This window comes from Egretta garzetta, unplaced genomic scaffold (genome assembly GCF_000687185.1).
Source record: "Egretta garzetta isolate BGI_Z169 unplaced genomic scaffold, ASM68718v1 scaffold415, whole genome shotgun sequence".
Classification (NCBI taxonomy): Eukaryota; Metazoa; Chordata; class Aves; order Pelecaniformes; family Ardeidae; genus Egretta; species Egretta garzetta.
Genome location: NW_009259686.1, coordinates 2,481,305 through 2,499,707, shown reverse-complemented (window position 1 = coordinate 2,499,707; position 18,403 = coordinate 2,481,305). Strand labels below are relative to the sequence as shown.

General features: G+C 39.2%; 1 protein-coding gene across 1 annotated transcript in view; it reads right to left on the bottom strand.

The window, feature by feature from the left end:
- HCRTR2 (hypocretin receptor 2) overlaps positions 1–18,403 on the bottom strand; it is a 34,418-nt gene that overhangs the window by 14,569 nt on the left and 1,446 nt on the right. The window contains exons 2-3 of the mRNA XM_009638782.2: positions 5,010–5,188; positions 3,291–3,534 (exon numbers count right to left, since the gene is read on the bottom strand). Coding sequence (XP_009637077.1) covers positions 3,291–3,534; positions 5,010–5,188 — 423 coding nt within the window. The remainder of the gene's footprint in view (positions 1–3,290; positions 3,535–5,009; positions 5,189–18,403) is intronic.

Below are 18,403 nucleotides of genomic sequence, written 5' to 3'. Positions count from 1 at the left end.
CTGAACTATGGCTCCATTTGCAGTCAGTGGCAGCTCTCCAACAGCATGTTTGAAACCTTATTAGTCAGGGTGGCCACTATTTGTTCACTGTTAAGGACCCAAAGTGTCACAGTGCTGATCAGACCTTACTTCCAGACACTCATCAGACTTGTGGATTTCAGCAGCTGGACCTAAGTCTGGGTAGGGTACAGTGCTGTCTCCTGCTTTGGCATCTCTGACATTTTCCTGGGCCTGGCTTCCCGTTAGTCCTCCATAGCACCTCATGTTTCAGTGGCCCTGAGTTCCCAGAATTACTATTTTTTACATTTTAGAAAGTGTCATTGAGCACCCCCTTTTTGCAGTCCCAACCTTGACAATTCACAGTTTAACATCCTTGGGACATACGGTGTACATGATGCTCTGCAAAGATTTCATCTAATTTTAGACAGAATAAATTACATACAGTTCTAAACACCCAAATATTATCCCTTTCCTCTAAATTGACTCTTATATAGGATTTGCTCAGGGTCTCTTGAGTGTGTGCTGTATCTACATTTCCACTTTCTCTTTGCAAACATAGCTTATTTGTAGGAACATGAATTTCTTTCTCCTTCAACCTCCTCCTAGTAAGCTTTCTTTGACCTTCCCATAGTCAAAAAAGGAAAACCAAAACCCAACGAAAATGCAACTATTTTCTTTGAAAATATTAGCTCTTTATTCCTTCTTCTGGCCTCAAGGCTCACCACTCTTTTCAAACTGCAGCCCTGTTATCCATGTTCTTTAGTTCTTCTGTTTGGGGGCCTTTGTGATTTCAAACCCTGGTTTTCAGTAGAAAAAAATGCATCTTCTATGGCCCAACTCAGTGTCCTTAGACATTTTCAGTTGAATGGAAATTATTTATAGCTAATGACACTCTATTCTCCACAGTCCGAAAAGGACATTAATATATATATTTTATCCTCATTGATAATATATGGTTAACTCTGCATTTACCAAGTAATTTCATAATTTGAGCAACCTACTTGTAACTTAATACATAGAAGGTTTCTCCTCCTAAGTTACCATAATAAGCTATTATTAGAAAGTGGAGATTATTTTTTATGGATAGCTGAAATGCACCAGCAGAATGACTAGCAATGATAGTGCATTATCATTAGAAGAATAATTCCTTAAAAAGGCAGCAGGATAAAAATAGGATTGTTATCTTTCAGTGGAATCAAAAGCTTCCCATTTCAGAAAACTTTTAATATATTTTAATGTGGGTTTTTTTCATTTAATGCTCAATATAAATTAAAAAAGAAACCAACAAAATAATTTTGGAGTGTTTGTACTTCTGAAGCCACACAAAAGAAGAACTTAAATCTATGCACAAGTACTTGCCTTTGTTATATCCCTTTATACCTCTCCAAACATCCAAGCGATGGCTCACAGCATAACCTGAAGATCAATAGATTCATTTTGGGCAAATACACTCCATAGGAGTAAAGTCTTGCAAATACACAGGACTTTTTTTTTTTCTTTTGTATAATGGGTGCTTCAGCTCAGGCGTATCTGTGGGCTGCAGCTACTTCAGTGCAGCACTGAATGAGAGGTACTCTTTAAAATAGTTCCAAGGCTACTACAGACTGTAGTTCGAAAGCAACACTTTCCTATTGGGAATCAAAAAGTGTTCAGTGCAGATCTGGAAATTTTGAGATTGTGCTCCCTGATGAAATGCTCTCCTGACTCTCCAATTAATTAACTACAACATTTTTGTTTCCTAGGTTGATTAAAAGAATCTTTGCTGCAGATCTAACTTTGAAGTGATGAAGGTGTGGGTAATTAGTCCTGCAGCCAAAATGAGTGGACACAAATTGTGCTTGGAGTGAACACTGTGAAAGAAAAGAGTCACATAAATACTGCAGCATCCAGCAGCAGCCTGGGATACAAAATTTTTTGCAGAAGGAAGAAGACTAGAAGAGCAGACGTGTCCTTTCCAATGAAACAGCAAGTACAATACTCATAGCTTAACAGAGGCTTCCTCTAACCTACAAACTTCCAGCACACCTTTGTCTGCAATGAGTGCCAGCTAGCTAATGGCCATCACTGCCCCCTTGCCTTGTCCCAGAGGACTAACCGGGATGAAGGAGATAAAGAACAGGGAATGCGATAGCCAATGTCTTCTCATTAATCCCCTGGTGGCCCTGTGGAGGCTGTTAGCAGGGGAGGAACTTCCAAAACAGCATATGGAAGAGCCCTCAGCAGTTCAAGCTGTTTAAGCTAATTTATCACGATAATTAAGTACAGGTGATCCAGTTGTATTTTATCTTAATTGTTCACAGGACTGGAATCTTCTTCTACAGAGACAGCACTGGGAGAGAATCTGATTGTGTTTTAGCCTGACTTGAGGCTATTAAACAGGCACCTCTTAGTTATATGTTTTGGCAAACTTGGCTTTATTTTCCTGTGTGTGAATAATGGTATTACTGATGGTCATTATATCCAGTGTCAGAGTCACAGCGTGTAACTCACATGCTCTATTAGCGTTGGCATTATGCCAAGGCCCACCAGAGTAGAGTCTTAACCATTCGGGTGGGTGGCTAGCACCACTTGCTGTGAACGGAGACAAAATAGAAGTCGTTGCACCCTGGCAACCCTTACGGCTTCTTACAGCTGAATGCAAATAAAGAACTAGTTAGATTCAAAGTTAACCTGGGAAGGCAGAATTACACTTCTTGGATAGAACCATTTGTAACTGACTACATTTACAAAGTTATTTAAATGATCTCGTCCATGACAAATTTCAAATTGCAGACTAACTCGCTACCCCGTATCGATGACATCTCTGTAAGTTCTGTAATGACATGCAATTTGCATTGAAGTCCCAGGAGATCTCTATAAAGACTAGTCAAATATCAGCAATTAGAAAAAGCAATACATCAGGTAAACAGAAATTCTGTTCTTGTGTAGTTATTTCTTAAGGCTAAATACTGAATTCTTTGTAAACCTGCAATGTCCATCGATCACATAATTATATAAGCATAAGCATTTAAGGGTGGGAACATTTCTGCCCTCTGGGAAACATTAACACGGTCAAGACACAAGCCAGCCTCATTCATTTAAACCTGGTTTCAAATGTACTTTAAGTCTTAGCTATACAAAAGAAAATAGGATTTCACAGTATTTGAAAAACAGTAGTTCTAGGAAAGCTTATATAATTAAGAACATTTTGTGATATGTTTATACAACTTGACAGCATATTAATACGTCCTGATATTTTTATTACTTAACAGCAGTACAAATTCAGTCTTTACGGTCAGTGACAAACTCACCTCCCCAGTGCTCATCACACACAGTGAACAAGGTGGTTTTATTGGCTAATCCTGGGAACACACTGCTGCACTCCATGACAATAGCCTGAGGAATCATTATGATGCAGGACACAATCCAGATAATTATAATGCTGTTCCTTGCTCGCTTGGCTGTGCTTTTAAACATCAAAGGGTGACAAATTGCATACCATCGATCCAAAGCAATGCAGCTGAGTGTTAGTACAGACACAGAGACTGAAACTGTCTAAAGAAAAGGAAATATTATGTAAATGTATTTTTTTCAGAGCTTTAAAAATTATTTATTGCATTTTTTTTCCCAGAGTTTAAAAAATTATTTCTATTTTTGACAGTTAGCTCTTTATCTGCAATTATTAAATCAAAATTATTCCCAGAGATAGACTTCTTTTAAAATAGCTTCTTACAGAATCACAACAGATACTCTGATCTGCTGTAGTCCCGCTAGAATCAACAGGACAATTCATAGATTAGGGCGCTACCCAAACTGAGTAGGTGTAGCAGGGTCAGATTCTGAAAGAGCATATTTATGCAACTTAGAATTTGCAAAACTTCATCTGGAAAACTACTTTTAAAACATTAGACAACTGATTAGATCTTTATTTCTTTGTAGAACAAGTTTGCTTGTTTGTTTTCTATGTTATATTTAGATACCAGTACCATCATTTTGCCTTTTCAGTTTTCACAGGAACAATGGAAATTTGGGGGTCTCATTAAAAAAACCCAACAACAATCAGCTTAAGGCGGACTAAGTCATTTTTCCTTCTATTTGGCATAGGAAATAACCTATCACTTTGGTTTTACTCTTTCACTCTGTACGCTAGGTGATCATTCCACTTTCTCTTCAGATTTTCTTCCGCTAGAATGGAGGCTTTGAAAAAAATGTTGTGATTTTCACTGTACTGAGTAGAAAACACACTTGCTGGAGAAGTGTTGTCCTTGACAATGTGGCTCTTCAGCCATACAGGTATCTGCTGAAAATATAAATTGTGCTGGAGGCACAGAGCTGATCACCTGCATATATTCAGAGTTCTGCTTAATTCTTTTGATTTATAATGAGTGAAAGGCCAAGCACTTGTCATTCTAGCAGTCAGTTCATCTAACCAGCTATTCTTACAAAAGGTATTTGTCAATCATTTTGATGCAAATGATCTCATAACTAATTAAGTCCACTGGTAAATGAGTGGTGGCAATCATTGCTTAAGGCACAAAATCTGATCTGATCAGCTCCCAGTGAACCTGAATACTTTGACTATTTCTAAAGAATGTAAAGTAAGTCACTAAACACATATAAAAGCACAGATGCCCTTCAAAAGTTTGGATTCTCTGTCCTGGACACTTGTAGAGCTGTTTAAGTCCACACACACAGAGTATAAATTACTGTAATTCTATTTACAGTAATTTTTATTGCTTTATATCCCTCCTGAATTATTAAAAAAAGATCACAAAAAGTTAAGAGCATCAGAAACATGTTCCAAAAAGTGTATTGCCCAAGTCTAACCATCAGATGGACCAAGAACATTATTTATTAAGCATAAACATATTCACAAGTGGAACAGGTCCTTTAATCCTCAGCAAGTACCCTGAGATATCTACTTCAGTAGCAGGGATAGACTTCCATCAGATTATCACTATTAGGAAGATGCTATTGTTCTTTTTTTTTGTAACATGGGTAAAGTGTACACAAACACTGTAAAAAAATACCTGTAAGTAGGGAATCACTTTGCAGAGGGGCTGCCCAAAGAACCACGTTTCTGTGATGTCCACTACTAAAGTTGCTGGAAGACAAGTAATTGTGACCAGAATGTCAGCCAGAGAAAGATTCACGATGAAATAGTTGGTCACTGTCCGCATGTGATGATTCTTCCACACTGCAATGCAAACTGAATTTGGAAAGACAAATTAGCGAGATGGAAATAACTTAGGGAATGCTTCAACAGGAAAACACATGGCTTTGCAGAATTAAGGAAATGTTTTTGTCCTTTGTTTAACACAGAAAACTTGAATAAGTAGTTCAGTGTAAAAACCACGTGTTTTCTTTTAGAGTGGAAACAAGAGGGTACATGTAGAGAGAATCTTAGTACAGAAAGAATAGTTTTCCACAAACCACAGCATGGAAAATAATCTGATATATAAAGCAGCACATTTTCCTGCTAGCTGATCTTCACTAAACATCTTTTTTCACATGTTTTAATCCATTGGCTCTAGTCTATGTCAATACAATCTCCATTTGTTAAAGTTTATCTTTTTCTTATGATAGTGTGACGCTTATTTCAAATTGCTACCACACGGAATCTTTTAAACTGTACGAAGACAACAATAATTTTATAAAATATTTTGCTGGGCATAACATATCTATTGCATCTGCAGAGAATCTGTAACAGTTGTTTGGGTAACTGTGATTTGAGGTAAGTAAATAAAGGTAATTTTTGCGGTATTAAGCATTACCCATTTTAAATGTGGTATATTTTTGATGATGGTTACTGTGATCAAAAGCAGAATGTAGCAGATGCTTTACAAGATGTGCCTTTAAAGCTGGTTTTATAACTTTTATTTTCCCTCTTTTTCTATTTAGAAAGGCTTTTAGAAATGAGGCAAATCAGTCCTTTAACGTGGCTGCACTAAATTCATAAGCTAATACATTAAAAATGCCAAAATTGAGTCTGAGAAACTAGCCTGAAGAATAAGGTTTTTAATAACTTTGGAAGCAAAACCCTGAGAGATAGTAGCAATCAATTTCTTTTGAATGTTTTAGATTCAGTCACCAAAAGCTCTTTAAAAACTGATGCACAAAATTTTCCAGAAAGACCACAATACTTCTCGTAAGAAAACAGTACAATGCATTGTACATCAAAGGTTCTCTCCTGTGAACAATAATTCATCCATCATGCAAATCTGGATGAAGATTCAAAGTCTCCTTAATCTGCCAGGACACAGCACTATGTTTAATTTAGATATATAATAAACAGATCACAGAATGCTAAGGAATGGAGTTAGAAGGGTCCTCAAGACATTGTCCAAATCTAAAACTGGATCAGCTAGAGTTAAGCCATTCTCTTATTAAACTAGGTAAAACAGCTGGAAAAAGATACAATGTCTTTGAGGCACACAAGCTTTGGAGATCAGATGCTTCTTTAGATCCTAAGAAGGATGGTGCGTCTGAAAGCTTGTCCCCATCTTCCAGCTGCATCAGTTGATCTAATGAAATATATTACTTCATTCCACATATCTCATCTTGCTTAAGTCTCTAGACCAGCACAACTACAGCAAGACTACCACCAAGCCATTGTTGCCAAGTTTACATTTTAACACATTTTATTCAAAGATACCGTGCCTCTCTTAAATGTGCTGCAGTGTTTAACTACCTTCCCTATTAGAAAATATCTTCTAATATCTGTCTAATCTACCTTTCTTTTGCTGCTATCTACATCACTTTTTTCGCTGTACACAGGCAGCAATGAAGAAGAGTTTTTCCCTGCAGCAGTGCTTCACGTATGTAGAGATTGTTATTACACTTTTCCTCAGCTTTCTTTTCAGATTGTACAACTCCAGAACTCTTTATCTTTTACTGATGGTCATTTTTAGAACTTCTGTAACCATCTTTGTTGCTGTTCTCTGGACACCCTTCAGACTGGATTGCACCTTTGTTGTCAGAGTGCAATGACCAAAATCAGCAGAATACTCATTCAAGGCCTTACTAGTGCTTTTGCAGGAGCTGAGATTGGAGCACTTCTTTATGTGGGCTATGTTTAGACATTTAGGGGTAATTTAGGACAAAGAGAGAGGGAGAGGCTAGTTGGCCTTGAGTTTCTCTAAGAGAAGGTGATTTTATCAACTCCCTTTTTAGGACATAGGCTTCCAAATTTAATCTAAACCCCCTGTTGTGCCACAATAGATGTTCTTCATATCTGTTAACGTGGTGCAGACATGGTTCCAAATTCTATAGCTTGTATAAATTTAGTCCTTGATACACATCTATCACACTCTTGTAAATGCAAGTCAAAACACCTCCGCAAAGCTCTTCATTGTTCTTGGACTGGTTTTGGAGAAAATCTCCCAAGGTATCCATTTCTTCTATTGTTTTCTTCCTGGATATAGAATTTCAGGTTCTCTTAATAGTGGCCTCAGGTATCAACATAACTATTCCGAGCTTTACTGCTGTCACTTGGTGCATGGGATTACTACAGCCATAATTTACATTCTGACAATGCAGAGGTAGCACCTAACAGGGAAGATAATACATTGCTGCCCCTCTGGAATGTTGTTCACAGGCTAAAACGCAATGCTGGGGAAAAAACTGCAAACACCGTTTCACTTTCAATTTTAATACTTTAGGCTTTTATTTATACCTTGCTCTTTGTCTTGAGTGCAACTTATATTGAAAGTATGGTCCTGTCTTGCATTTAGGCAAAAGTTAATATTTAGTAGCAATGTTTTTCTGTACTTTTTATTTCTTTTATCAATAGGCAAAAAGTAAATAAAATGTTAGTTTAAAAGTTCAGCGGTCAGCTACTTTGTTCTAATGCTATGGTTTCAACAGTCCTACATTCTACCCAATGCAGACAAGTGCATTATTTTCAGCATAGGATGTCAGTGCCTAAAGGTGCCAGATAAAGTGGTTATGTGTACTCTTTGACAAGGCCTGTTCTCATTCCTGTTTGAGAACATGGCCATTCTCATGACCTGTTTGGCAAGAGCACCTTAACATAAATATTATTTCTGGTAAAACAAACCCATTAAGTTAACAAATATGAGTTCAATCTCACTGGCAAACTGTATCAGAAATCAATTCATTGCCTTTTGCAAGTGGTATTCAAAACTTCCTATCAGTATGAGCAAATGAAACCTCATCATACCCCAGAGAGCTAAGAAAATATTGTCATTTTCATCACTGATGCACGGAAAGTGAAGTGCAGAACAGAAGTTGCTAAAGGCCATACAGTGTAGCAAATCAGACACAGAATAAGAAACTTGGACTCCTAATTCCCAGCTCTGTACTAAGCCTTCCAGATCATACGGGCTTAACATGGATGGAATTTTGATGAACTCCAGTACCTGCTATTCCACAGAGAAATGTAAAAGACAATGCCCCTTGCTATGCAGGGAGCAGCAGTATGCAGGAAAGCCAATGCACAGAAAGTAGTTCTGAATTCCTTTGAATTCTAATCTACGGGGACAAAGAGGCACCTGAAAGGTGGAAAAAATAATAATTTACAAGCATAGAAATGCAGCACAGTTTGTTACTTTAGATTTCTCTGTTTATGTTTGCGTGTTTCCCCTTTTGACCTCATCCATTCTTCACAACATAAACTGTTTGTTTTCCATTCTTTGTACGGCACATAGCACAAGAGCATCTTAATTAGCATGTGAACATGCTACCATAATACTTAAGTATCCCAGAAACTTATTCCATATACGTATACACAAAATGAGTTTGCGTAAGTAAACCCTCCGAAGAGAAAGTATCATAAAAAACAAGCCAGCTTCTTCCCCCCCTTCGTTGCCCTCTGCTGGTTGCAGTATTGTTTTCAACCTGCACAAGCACTGGCAATGTTTTCTTTCAGTGGAAAGCTAAACTGAGCCACAAGCATTTGCTATGAGTTATTTGAATAGCACAGAATGGTTTAAATGACAGAAAGTTAGTTCAATATATTCCCTCCAGGCTTGACGTCTTTCTGAGTCCACCACAGTACAAGGTTATTCAGTAGCCTTGGGACAACAGCTTCAGTGATATGCCAGTAACCTATTAGATCATCAAGAAAGACACTCTAGCCTGGGTTCAAAAACTATTATTTTATAGGTGTGCAAAGTAGTTTGACTATGCCACTGAATATACTGTAACGGTTAAGTATCCAAACAAAAGAATTTTTTCTACTCTCACTCCTTTAAATATGCATTTTCATCTCAGGTGGTTCTATAGAGAAGTGGAGGCACTCAGCTCCCATATAAATCCTGAAGAAACATGCTAGGGGAAGGCAACTCCTTGGGACGGGAAATGCCATCTGCCTACCCAGAGTGAACTAGCAGAGAGCTGTGGCTTTCTGCTCACCTTAGAGAAGAGAAGCAAGGATGAGAAAGGTAGCAAAGATTCTCAACTGGGAGTTTATTTATCAAGAAGTACTCCAAAATCATGAAAGAGATGAGGCCAGCACCAGCCTTCCTAAAAAAACTGGGAGACACGACACAGTTAACAGCATGCCTCTTCAGTTAGGGCACAAAATAGTGGCCTTCAGACCTCCACAGAAAAGCTAAGAAATAGTAAAAATAGCTCTAAATAAAACCTCAACTTAACATTATATGCAAATCTTTAATGCAAGCTTTGATGTTCCCAGCTATAAATGGGATTGAGGAAGAAAGCGGGGAAAACTGTATTAACACAGGCATCGAAGAAAAGAGGATGAGAATTTAAAAAAAAAAAAAAAAAAAAAAGAGAAATGTGAAAGAAATTCTAACTCAAAACCACGTTCCTACTGTGCATGGTTTTCATGACTGCTAGAACTCTACTGGAACCTAATCACCTGCCCAGTGTATTTTATTATCTGTAATTTTGCTTTTATTTTATAAAAACACTTAAAGCTACAGTTAATAACTGCAGATGAAAACATGCAGGCCAGCTTTCACAAAGAGCAGCTATTTTTCTAATGGTTATTAAGTAATCCGACTCTCATTAACCCCTTCATCTCACAGCTGATGCTTTCATTTTCGTCCGCCAGAATCAAGAGGCGTTTTAAGGAAAACGATTGCTATTCCCACCTCTGCCACACGGTGTCAGCGAAGGCTCAGAAACCAACTTGAATTGTCAGGTTGACAGTGTTTGGAAAAACTTCTGGAGGCTTTCCCCAGGCGAGGACAGCTCTCCCATAATGAAGCTTGTTTCAGAACCCATCCTCCAAACATTTACCATCTCCCGCCGCCCCCCCAAAAAGTCTCACAGGCAAGTCCCAGGAAGGACTAAACATAACGAAATCAAATCAAAGTTAAAAATTTAAGACAGATGATCTAGAAGTCCATCAAGCACGCTTCATATACCTCATTATATTCCTGAAGAAAAAAAACCCTCTCAAATATGACGGTACGGCGAGATTGGTATTTTTCATGTACAAATTCAATCCCTGTTGGTTTAGTGTCCTGGGGAATTTTAATTAGAGGCTGTAATGCCATCTATTCAATTAGCATAGCTCATTGTATCTCAGGCTGAATATGAAAATAATACAAAGGCTCCAGCTGGTATAAAATGCAGCTGCTTGCCTCCTGGAAGATTTAGGCTGTCTTGGGCATATTAAACGCTGTGCTGCAGTCCTTCCGCTGTTTCTGCTGTCAATTTGGTTTTTACATGTCAACGCTAAATCATTTCCCTAACACTCCAGAAGTCTTGTCAACCTCTTATTCAGTGGGTCATCTCCCAGTGCGACTTCTTGGCCAAAATAGAAACATAATTTCCATAACCAGAAATACCTGACATTTCCTTACATAGATGAATGACACTACCTCTTATCTCATTTTTGGTGAATAATAAATCCCAGATGGATGCAAACAAAGAATTGTCATTCACTTTCCCATTATACCAAACTTCAGTGATTTTATTTTGCTTTGGTAATTCAGTGTCACACCTGTTCGACTAAAATATCGTAATATGGCCATGCAGCAGTTATTTGGAAGTAATGCTGTGATTATAAGCACTGGTCACCAACACCTCCAAATGCATGAGGCAGAAAGCTTCTAAAGAGCTTTACTCCTTCACAACATTTTACAATCAAACAGTGATAAAAAAAATGTGTTAGATAGATTTGAGTTACACATTATTTATCCTCTACTTCTTACTCCCACAAAAAAAAAATTAATTGTTTCCACCTGGCAATAGATTGGTTCTTCATATGGCATTCTGCCCCTTGGTCTTTTTTGGTGGTGCCGTTACCTACTGCGAACCAAGGTCTGGGTGGTGGGGTGTCAAGCAACACAATCATGTTGAAAGGAAGGCTGAGTAGATAGGGCTACCAAAAGGGGTTCTGGAGAGCTAGAGCCCCTGTGAAAACACTGAATCAATGCATACTGTCAGAAGGAAAAACGCTGTCATGAAACTGCTTTCATTATGAAACCATTCCTGATTGAGGATTCTTCTGCTTTAACTTAAGAGTCTAAAAACTAGGTGCCTAAGACTAAGCTTATTTTATTTGTTTTAGGAAGGCTTTCCATGACTCTTTCAATAACTTTATTGATGATCTTGATTAAGGGGTGAGAAGCATTTTAACTAAATTGCAGAGTATATTTAATTAGGGGCTTTTGAAACCAGCAGTGGGAACAAAAGATCTAAACCGAAGTGATCTCTTCTGTGAATAGGAAGATGATATCTACTTCCTAGGCTGCCCATCTCTTACCGGCTCTTAAGCTCTAAACTCATACATTACCTCATTTTTTACATAACTAACCTTATCTGAAAAAGGAGTCCAACATAACACCAGGTTTATGTTGAAAAAGTAATAGAAAGTGACACAAAGAAAAGGCACTTTTTATACAATATTCATTAGAAAGGAAATATTAAAAAAAAAAAAAACCCTAGAGCTGGTAATAACACCCAGATCACCTTGAATCTGTGATGCAACAGCTGAAAAGATGGATAACATTCTGGGCTGTGCACAGGGGAATTGCATAGCCTGCCAGTGAGGTTATAGCTCCTCATCATCAGCACACACTAGATGGGGCAACAAATTTAAACAAAATCATGGAAATGTGACAAAAGGAGTAGGTGGTTAGGTCATGCTCCCTACGTATCACACATGAACAAGTACATATGTGTGGGTTCCACTGCTTTTTCCTAGTAAAACTCAGGGAAGAATACTGAAAGTGTAAGAAATATAGCTGTGTAACATTGAGCATATGAAAACAAAGTATTTTGTTGAGTATCAGCTTCACTGAAATGTACTAATGCAAAACTGTCTCCTACAAAAGACAGTGAGGGTCTATAGAAATAAAACAGATATACAGCACCTAGTTTGCTTGCAGCAATATATTTTCTGAGATTTTTTCTAGCTACCAAGTGCTCTATCACACTCAGGCTTTTAAAGGGACTTGAGTTGGGGGTTGTGGGTTACTCATGTTCTCCAACCCACTTCTGTATTTTTTTGTACTGACTCATTATTATGGCCCTAGAGAAGAATACAAGAACTAAATTCTGCTTGCTGGAAGCTTATCTCTACAGATTACAATTGAGAGCAAGAGCACAGCCATCTAATTGGCATAGGAGTCATTTTCTAACTCAGTCACATTACATAATCTTAGACAATTAACAATCTTAGAGAAACAGGAGTTATTACCAGAAGATCAGCTATGCTATAAAAACAGACTGCCAAGAATGCCAGGTTTGGTCAGCTCTGGAAGAAGTGAAAGGTACCATCACACAGTTTCCTGAGCTAACTGTATTGATTAACGTGGACAGATTGGTTTTAAGTTGTCCCACCACATGCACACACACATACACACACAAACCATTACAAGTATTAACTGGCAATCCCACTCATCTCTGCAGAGCTGGCTATATCGAATGACTAGTTATTTCATAATCACATTTGATATACTTATTATTCTACCCACAGTAACAATAAAAAGCCTACAAAATCCTTACACACACTTCATATTAGAGATGGCCTATAAATAAAGCTGTCACACTGCACATGACACTACAATAAAAAGATTTCACACTTCACTACAATTTAGTTTAAACCTGCATGACTCATTAAAATCAAGGCATGGTCCACAGCTGAAATGCTGTGCAACTTTGAAACTACATGCTTCAAAACGCATCTGTCAGTCAGTGTAAAATGGAGTGGCACTAAGAAAAACACTTCCATGTCTGTGTCTGTTTCTAACATAGATGTAAAAATGCCTTTTCTTTAGACTACACAAAGAAAATACAATTCACTCTGCTAGTGAAATGCTACAGCAAATACCTTGCATAGCATAAAACTTCTGAATCTGTACCATGAAACCACACTGCCAATATAATATTCCCCAAAGTGGACTAAAATCTTAGCAGGAGACAGAGCACAGTCCTGTCAGGGCTGAGTGCACCCCCAGGCTCTGCAGCCTCTGCTCCCTGCCCAGGGGTTAGCTGACTGTGCTGGAGGCCAGCTCAGGTGCAGGGCAGCATGTAAGCTGGGATCAGGTTGCTGGGAACAGAGTTTCTGGAGAAAGATGCGAGACACAGCTTTTAGGGGTCACCTCTTTGCCTGGGAGCTCTATTTAAGCTCAGGTTCAGACACTTAGCTCCAACAAAGACCATGTTGCAAGTATGCCTGTGCCTTGCTGCTTTTGGTTGTAACCCTCACCCACTGACTTGACTTTCTGGTTTAACTTCATCACTATGGATTTGTCTGACGCTTGCTGGGAGGTGACTGAACCCTGGTAAACATCACCAGACCTATCATGCTCTCAGGCACCGTGGGAGCATGTTGGTGAGCATGGCGCCCTGTCAATCCTGCTGCTGCCCTCAGCTCCTGGCTCTCCTTCCCCTGGGGAACAGTCCATTCTAGCTCTTCTCTAACAAATTCCACTTCTGAGATGTACAATAAGTAAATCAGCTGCTAATGTCAAAAAAAAAAAAAAAAAAGGTTTCACTTGATATGCAACACAGAAGTAAACAACGCTTTAAAAACAAAGAAGCATTCCAATTTATTTTTTTTTTTTCTTTTTTTTTGGGGGGGAGACAGTGAGTTAAAGCAGAAGTGACAGCAGCTTTCACTTTATTTGGTAATGCCCCAGACATTAGCATTGACACTAATGTCTGGAGCATTACCTGTCTGCAGAGACGCTCCTGTCTGCTGACCTAAGGGAAAGATGTGTTAGTCTCTGTTCAGCTCCTGGCAGACAGAGCTTTACTGTTTTTAGTGGTCTTGGGAGTTGTGCAGTTGCTGAATAGCTCTGCTGAGTTACTTCCCTTCTTCCCTATACAGATGATTCTTTCCAAACATCACTCACAATGTAAAATTAATACTAGGCAGCATATCCTGCCACCATCAAGGTTGCACCTGTTTTGGGTCTGGTCTAAATAGCAGAGGTGGTCTTCAGAACTACCACTCCAACAGATTTGAGAATGTATAAAATTAAATAAATGGGCTACGTTCTTGAAAAGTTTCACATGTTTATCAGGAGTGCATCTTGAAAGTAAAATGTAACTAACCCAAAACCATTCAAGACATCAAGCATCTCTGGTAGCTCACCTTCCTTCGGCCTTGGGCATTGCCCTTTTTCAGAGTTGGGTTCAATAGGACTGCACTACTCACAGTAGGCAGAGCTTCCTTCCGACATAAAGAATGGAAAAGGAAAGCAGAGCTGCCCCCGTTCTCCCCACCCTGGACTCTCTGGTCAGAAAGCATAGAGAGCGGAACTAGTTACACATCGGGATATAAGAATCTAGAAAGAAAATGGCATCGTTTCAAATCAGCTTCATCTGTTAATGCTTTTCTACTTTTTGTGTATCTCACAAGGATGCGCATGACTCTTGCCAGCAATCTCCACTTTATGCAAACACCAATGTACTCCAGTTGATACTCAAATTGTAACATAAATTGAGCTCATATATTCTATATCTTAGGTAGATGAAATGTATAAATATTGTACGATTTCCTATGTGGTATCTTTTTAAAAATTATAACCTGACTCTAGTTACTATTCTTCCAACAGATAAAGGTGACTCATGCTGGTATTACAAAAGTAAAGCCCTTTCAGTGCCAGATTCCCCAAGTTTTCTGGACAAAATTAAATGTAAAAACTTAAAATGCAATTAAATTAAATATGGCTTATCTACAGCAACCAAATAGGATTCATGAAGACCATGGCAGCATCTAAGAGAATACACGACACATCCATTTCTACCAACATGTGCACATATGCACAGACCTCAGTATTCACCAGATACCTTTAAAATTATAACAGAGAAGCATTTGAGACAGTTGCCTATTGATGGGCATTTACTAGGACTCTGGTGCTAGAACTATACACAAACCTTTTCTTCTCCAGCCCTAAAAAAACCATCAAACTACAATGAGTAATAATCAAATTAATGCTGTTGAGCTCTATGAGTCAGACTACGAGCTCTTTGAGGAAAGAACCACAGCTGGGTTCTGTACAGATCTCAGCATAAGTAGCAGTTACTGTAAAATAGGTAATAAATACTAGAGCTATCCAGAGAAGAGTAATTTTCTGTCAATTAAATCTGGTTTCATTCTGAGTTGGAAAGAAAAACAAGTATTGCCAAATCACATGAGCAGCAAAAGTTTCTCTCACTGATGACCTGCATGGTCTCTTAGCCTTGGAAGCCAGCAGCGCTGAGGACTTTCAAGCTGGGTTCTGGCAGGTTGTGTGTGCTCAGGATCTCAACTCCTGCCAGCTCTGGGGAGGGTGGCCAAGAGGCCCCCACAGCCCAGCTGGTGGGACACCAGAAGGCTGCTTGTTCTGCATTCACTCTTTGATCAAACCAAGTAATCGCTGCTGTATATTTTGATTTTGATGAATGCATGTTCCCTGAGGGAAACCATTTAATTAGAAAAGTTCTGACCCATGAGAATGAATACCTTAAATGAGAACCATTCCCATTTTTCACCTGTATAAATGGTGTTAAATGTATGGAGTTGTACATTACTTATTAATCCCTTGTGGTCTTATTCCAGTTATTAACTGCTGCAACTGGTTAGTGTGGAATCATCACATAACCAGAGACCTCTGTACATGCTAAAAAGCTCTTTCCTTCTTTGATTATCTAGTTTTCTTGTTTTAAGCAACGTTTTTAATGCAACGTTTTCAAATAAAGAAGAAGCAGGCATTTACTCTACAGTCAACACACATTCTCCATTAAGAAGTCTTATGTTTTGCACTAGCTGTGCAAAGAAGCTGCAAGAGTTTCATTGCCGCGCAATGGTAAAGAGATCTTTCGGTCTTGTTTGCAAAACAGAAAGTCCTTATCCCCCAGAGCTATTCTGCTTCCAGTGATAAATAGTGATGGAGTGAAGATGAAAACAGGACAAAACATACTGATGTTATCATCCGGATTTCAGATTCTCTGAATGTTCACATAAATATGTGCTATCCACAAGAACAGCCTAACTTCATTCCGTGACCCCCGTCATGAAGTCACTCGACCTCTTCTGGGGTCTGGCTCTTGCCCAGGTTAAGTCCACAGCACCATGTACGTTCGTGTCCGAAGGCTCTAATGCACCAATACATCACAAACACAAAATCCCAACTTTTTTGGCTGGCTAAAAAAAAAAAAAAAAAAAAAAAAAAAGTCTCCTGTTTCTTTTCAGTGGCTTGCACCAAAATCTCTGGTGAGCAGCCAGCGTGGGCACACATGACAACCACTGACATGAAGCTCTCCAATGCAGTAATGAAACTTGCATTCAAATGCAGAGACTTGCTAAGTTTTTATTTTAGCTGGTTTGTGCAGCAGCTCGGACAGCATGTGTCAATTCTCCTAATTAAATTGAAAGCTAAATAGCAATGCAGACCTTGTTATATGCTACTCTAAGTAGAATTCCTGCAGTGCAGCTCACTTAAGAGCCCAGCAGATGTCAATCAAAGTTCAAGCTTCTGATTCTACCCTTGGTTGTTAATTAACTGACAGAATGTTTCAATCTAGTTTATTACTAATATCTGAGGGATGTGCTGTGCCTTCCACTTGCACAGATGTTATTGCTGGGACACAATGAGTCTCTTTATCCCATGTGAATGCACAAATCCAAGTAAGAGGCAGAAATACAATTTATCAGTACCACAGAGGGAGGGGAAGGGTCTTTCCTGGTTACTTAAGTGCTACCTGAATAGGACATGGACAAAATAGAATCAAAGCACTGACTTCACATGCCACACTAGTCCAGCAGCGGTCAAACATAAGCAGAGGAACACACTGCATCATTAAGGATGATACCACAAAGCACTATTAGCCACTAAAACTCTCTTTAGAACCGCTTCTGCTCTGCTTCAAGGAGGTCCGTGACTAAATCCCAGATTAACCTTGGATTTTTCAAGCAGGAAAAATTAGTGTCTCAGAGACTTCAAAATGTGTACTGTTCTACATCAGATTTTCAGTGGTAGCCAAATAAAAGTTTTACAAAAACGTCTTTGGGAAGAGCATTAGACCACATCCATTTCTCTCCTCAAAGTCACATGAGCCCGCAATCAGTGCAGTATGCGTTTTCTTGCATAAAGATGAGAGAGCATTCAGCTAACGAGCACCTGCACCTGCAGAGACCACAAACAACTTGCCTGTAAACACAAGCAGCGGTTTGGGTGGGTGAGGTCTGTGTAATGCACAAAGGCAGGCTAAGAGCAAACGGCTCAGGCAGCAGCAGCCCAGCAAAAGGAAAGGCGAGTGGACAGCCGAACAGCCAGCTCCCATCCCAAGCCAAAAGGTAACGTGCACAAATGCCAGGGAGGAGCAGCTCTACATCAGCACCAGTATCAGCCCTACTTGCAAGTGCAGAGAGGGGAAAGCTTTTCTCCTCGTGGTTTCAGGGGAAAAAAAGTGTAAATAGGGCAAGAGCTCCTATAGTTGAACATTTGACCTTGAATCTTTCAAGGCGAGAGGACAGCCTCTTTACAGAGCAGGAAGAGGCATATCGGTAAACACAGGTGGTTCTCCTAAAACCATCTTCGCTCAGTATCAGAGCAAAGGGCACTTTTCTTCCTAGTCCAAAGCACAGCCGCTTTGTGAGGGCTATTACCTTCACACTGCCTGTCAAGCTGCCTGCCGAGCAATGGAGCCAGTAAACATGCTCTGGATTTTCAATGGCTGTAACGTAACCTCTTTGGCTGAAAACTCGTTTCGCCAACGTGCACACTGGATGTTTACAGAAAAAAAAAAAAAAAAAGCAAAGCATCCTCAGTCTGTTGAAAGGAAAAAAAAAAAAAAGCCTTTCAAAATTTTGCCTTTGGCTGCAGTCTTATTTGCATCTTGCCTCGGGAGCTTGCAGATGACAGCCCTGACATGCATAAATCCTTCTGAAAAACATGAATGGAGGACCCGCATGGCGGGGCTGGGCGCGCTGGCGCGCCGCTCCGTTCATGAAAATGTCACTGATGTAAATGAAAAATGCAAATGGCCGCGACTC